We start from the raw sequence: 2,931 nt of genomic DNA on the forward strand, positions 1-2,931 counted from the left end.
CAATGTTCTCGTCAAGTGCTCGTAGACTCATATCTCAGCGTGTTTCTTGTTGCTCTTGCTGACTTGCCGTGATGGTGCAGAGGCCATCGTGCCTCTGCGTTTGCTTATTGAGAGTTGTCGCCGACTTCCAATAGAAGCAAAGCAATTTGACGAGTTCTGTTGTCTCGGTGAGATGGCCAATTGCTCAACGGAGAATAAACGTGACTGATAAGTGTTAGAAGTAAAGGTGAATGGAATAATTGGATTCTTGATTGATAGAGATCGCCGTTTATATACAACATCAAAGGAGGCCGAAGGGACATGCCCCTTCGGTATGGCCCCTTCGTGAGTTGGCCCTTTCGTAGATTGATCCTTTCGTGATGGCCTTTTCATAAAAAATAACCACCTAATCACTATCTAATTAACTATTGCAAAAATTGATTACTAATTCTAATTTCTTCATAACACTCCCCTTGATCAATTTTCTTTCTTATGGTCTTGTTTCTTGTTGTAACCATGACTCGGGCTTATAGTGGAAGAAGGGATCAGATAATAATAGTGTGGACCTTTTTTTGAACAAACTAAATAGTGGACTCACATTAGTATACAGGTTAATGTAGGTTGGTAACATCAAGTGGTGCCAGTTGCTATTAATGTGCCTCCAAAAGTGATGTTCGTTAGAGAATACTCCCTCCGTTCCGAATGTAAGGTATTTTGGTTAATTCTAAGTCGAAGTAGTCTAAAATTAAGAATAATATTAAAATCTAACACATCAAATAAGTAAATTATAAAAATATACTTCATAATGAATCTAATCATTTCTTATTTGACATTTATTTCAAATATTATTACTTTTTTATAATTGTGGGCAAACTTAATTAGAACAGTTTGATTTAGGACGAACCAACATTGCCGTACATTTTAAGACGGAGGGAATATATACTGATGATAGTGGTCAGCATGTATATTTATGCTGATCCAATGCGGGGTTTTGCGGAGATTGCATTGTCATCCCAACAAGAAAGAATGTATACGGCCATGCCTACGTATCTCCTTGCGATCGAAGCTTAGCGACTAAGCATACACACGTCAACACGCACAATCCTGCCTCTGGATATATATAATAAGAGACAATGCAAACGAAAGCTAGGTAGGATCCTATCCTATGCGAAGAATCCACTAATAATTAGGTAAAAAAACGAGAACACCGTATCAAGCATGCTAACCACACTTTCGTCTAGCACACCCAAAAGTCAGTAAATGTCAAAGATCACGCCGCAGGTTGAGCTAATTAACCATTGTTAATCTCATGGGGAATCTTCTTGCAGGCTGCAGCTGCGGCAAAAAGAATCGAGTTCAACTCGTTCTTCCTCCTTCCAACTTGCACGAACTACAGTACACATGCACGATGCGGAATAAGCAAACAAAAGAAACGCTGGGGCATCCATCTTTTCGGCAACCGCGGCTTTTGTTGGTTGGGGCATCCTTTACGTGTTTCATTTCCGGAGAAAAAAGAATCTTTTGCAAGCTCGCACACGCTCTATCTTTTCTTATAACAATTGACAGCACAACTGCAAGAATGCATAATCAGTGCCTGTCAGCCTGTGGATTGGTTCTCATGAACTGATGGAAGTCCCAGCAGCCTGCTTGTTATATATGCTGGTCTCTGGTGTCTTCACTTGTGCAGCCTAACGACGAGCAGCTAATTGTAGCTAGCGAAGCCCCAGTTTGTGACGAGGAGCTACAGCCAGGGGTGGCTGAACTGCATGCTCATGGCGATGGAGGAGAACTTGTCGTGGTGGCCGCTGCCGGCATGGATGAGCCCCGGCGCGGCGCTGTTCCTGTTCTGCAACGTGCTCGTCGGCGCCATCGTGGTCACCTCCCGCGGGGGGCAGGGCGCGTCCACCACGCGGAGGCTCTGCCGCAGCGCGTCGTCCATGGTCCTCGGCCGGCTCCGGTCCTTCACCATGTTCTCCGTCCTCTTCGAAGAGGGCTACCACCCGTCCCTGGAACTGGAAGCCGAGGAGGAGCAGCATCAACCGGCCGTCGCGGAACCAGCGAGCGCGGCCGCCGCCACAGCATCGACGACGTCCGAGAGCGCCGCCGCTGAGGAAGTGGCTGGAGGCAACGGGAAGGACAACATGCCCGTCTGCTCGGAAGAGGCTCATGGGCCGGCAAGGCTATCGTCACCGCCATCAGTTGCTGTCTCCGCCGCCGCCGCCGAGGCAACAGCGGCAGCGGAGCGGCCGGCGGCGACGGTGGCGGAGTCGATCATGCAGCGCGCGCGAGCGTGCCGGCGGGAAGTAGTGGAGGAAGCGCTGGAGGGGAAAGCGGCGCTGAACGCGCGGGCGGAGCTGTTCATCCGGCAGTTCCGGGAGGACCTCAAGCTGCAGCGCCTCAACTCCATTGTCAACTACACCCGCGCGCTCCGCCGCGGCGCCGGCGCTGGCCCGGCAACGGCCGCCGGCCAGTAGATGTGCTTGCACGCCTCCGGTGGGCAACTGTTTTGTTTTGTTCCTGCACGAGAGTATGAGAACACAAATTTGAATTTCGACGTTTGTAAGCAAGGTTTGCCTATTATATATGGGTAAAAAAGTTCTCTATACGCCAGTAAGCCAAAATAAATTTATCCAATAATTATCAAATAGAGTCGGTTGAAATGAAATTTGAATTCGAATTTAGAGTATAACCAATAGATTGGTCCAGAGTTCTGCATTGGACATGTAAATTAGTCTGGCCGTACGGCCTTTCCTTTTCTAGCAACCTGAATACCAGGTTTATCCCTTTTTGGCAGAAAAACTGTTATTGCTTCATTCTAAAAATGTTCTACGTTCCAGAGCAAGATAATGGCAAATTAATCTGATGTTTAAAAATGTAGTAATTTTACGACCTCGCAACAAAATTAAAATCTGATTGCACCATTGAGTTGCCCCCAACAAAAATATCAAAACA

General features: G+C 47.1%; 1 protein-coding gene across 1 annotated transcript; it reads left to right on the plus strand.

Moving 5' to 3' along the window:
* The first annotated feature begins 1,555 nt into the window (after positions 1-1,555).
* LOC120712281 lies at positions 1,556-2,584 on the plus strand. Its single transcript, XM_039998036.1, has one exon. The coding sequence runs from the start codon at positions 1,746-1,748 to the stop codon at positions 2,451-2,453; it is 708 nt and encodes a 235-aa protein (XP_039853970.1). The 5' UTR covers positions 1,556-1,745; the 3' UTR covers positions 2,454-2,584.
* The last annotated feature ends 347 nt before the right edge of the window (positions 2,585-2,931 follow it).

The sequence above is a fragment of the Panicum virgatum genome, chromosome 6K (genome assembly GCF_016808335.1).
Source record: "Panicum virgatum strain AP13 chromosome 6K, P.virgatum_v5, whole genome shotgun sequence".
NCBI classification, from domain to species: domain Eukaryota; kingdom Viridiplantae; phylum Streptophyta; class Magnoliopsida; order Poales; family Poaceae; genus Panicum; species Panicum virgatum.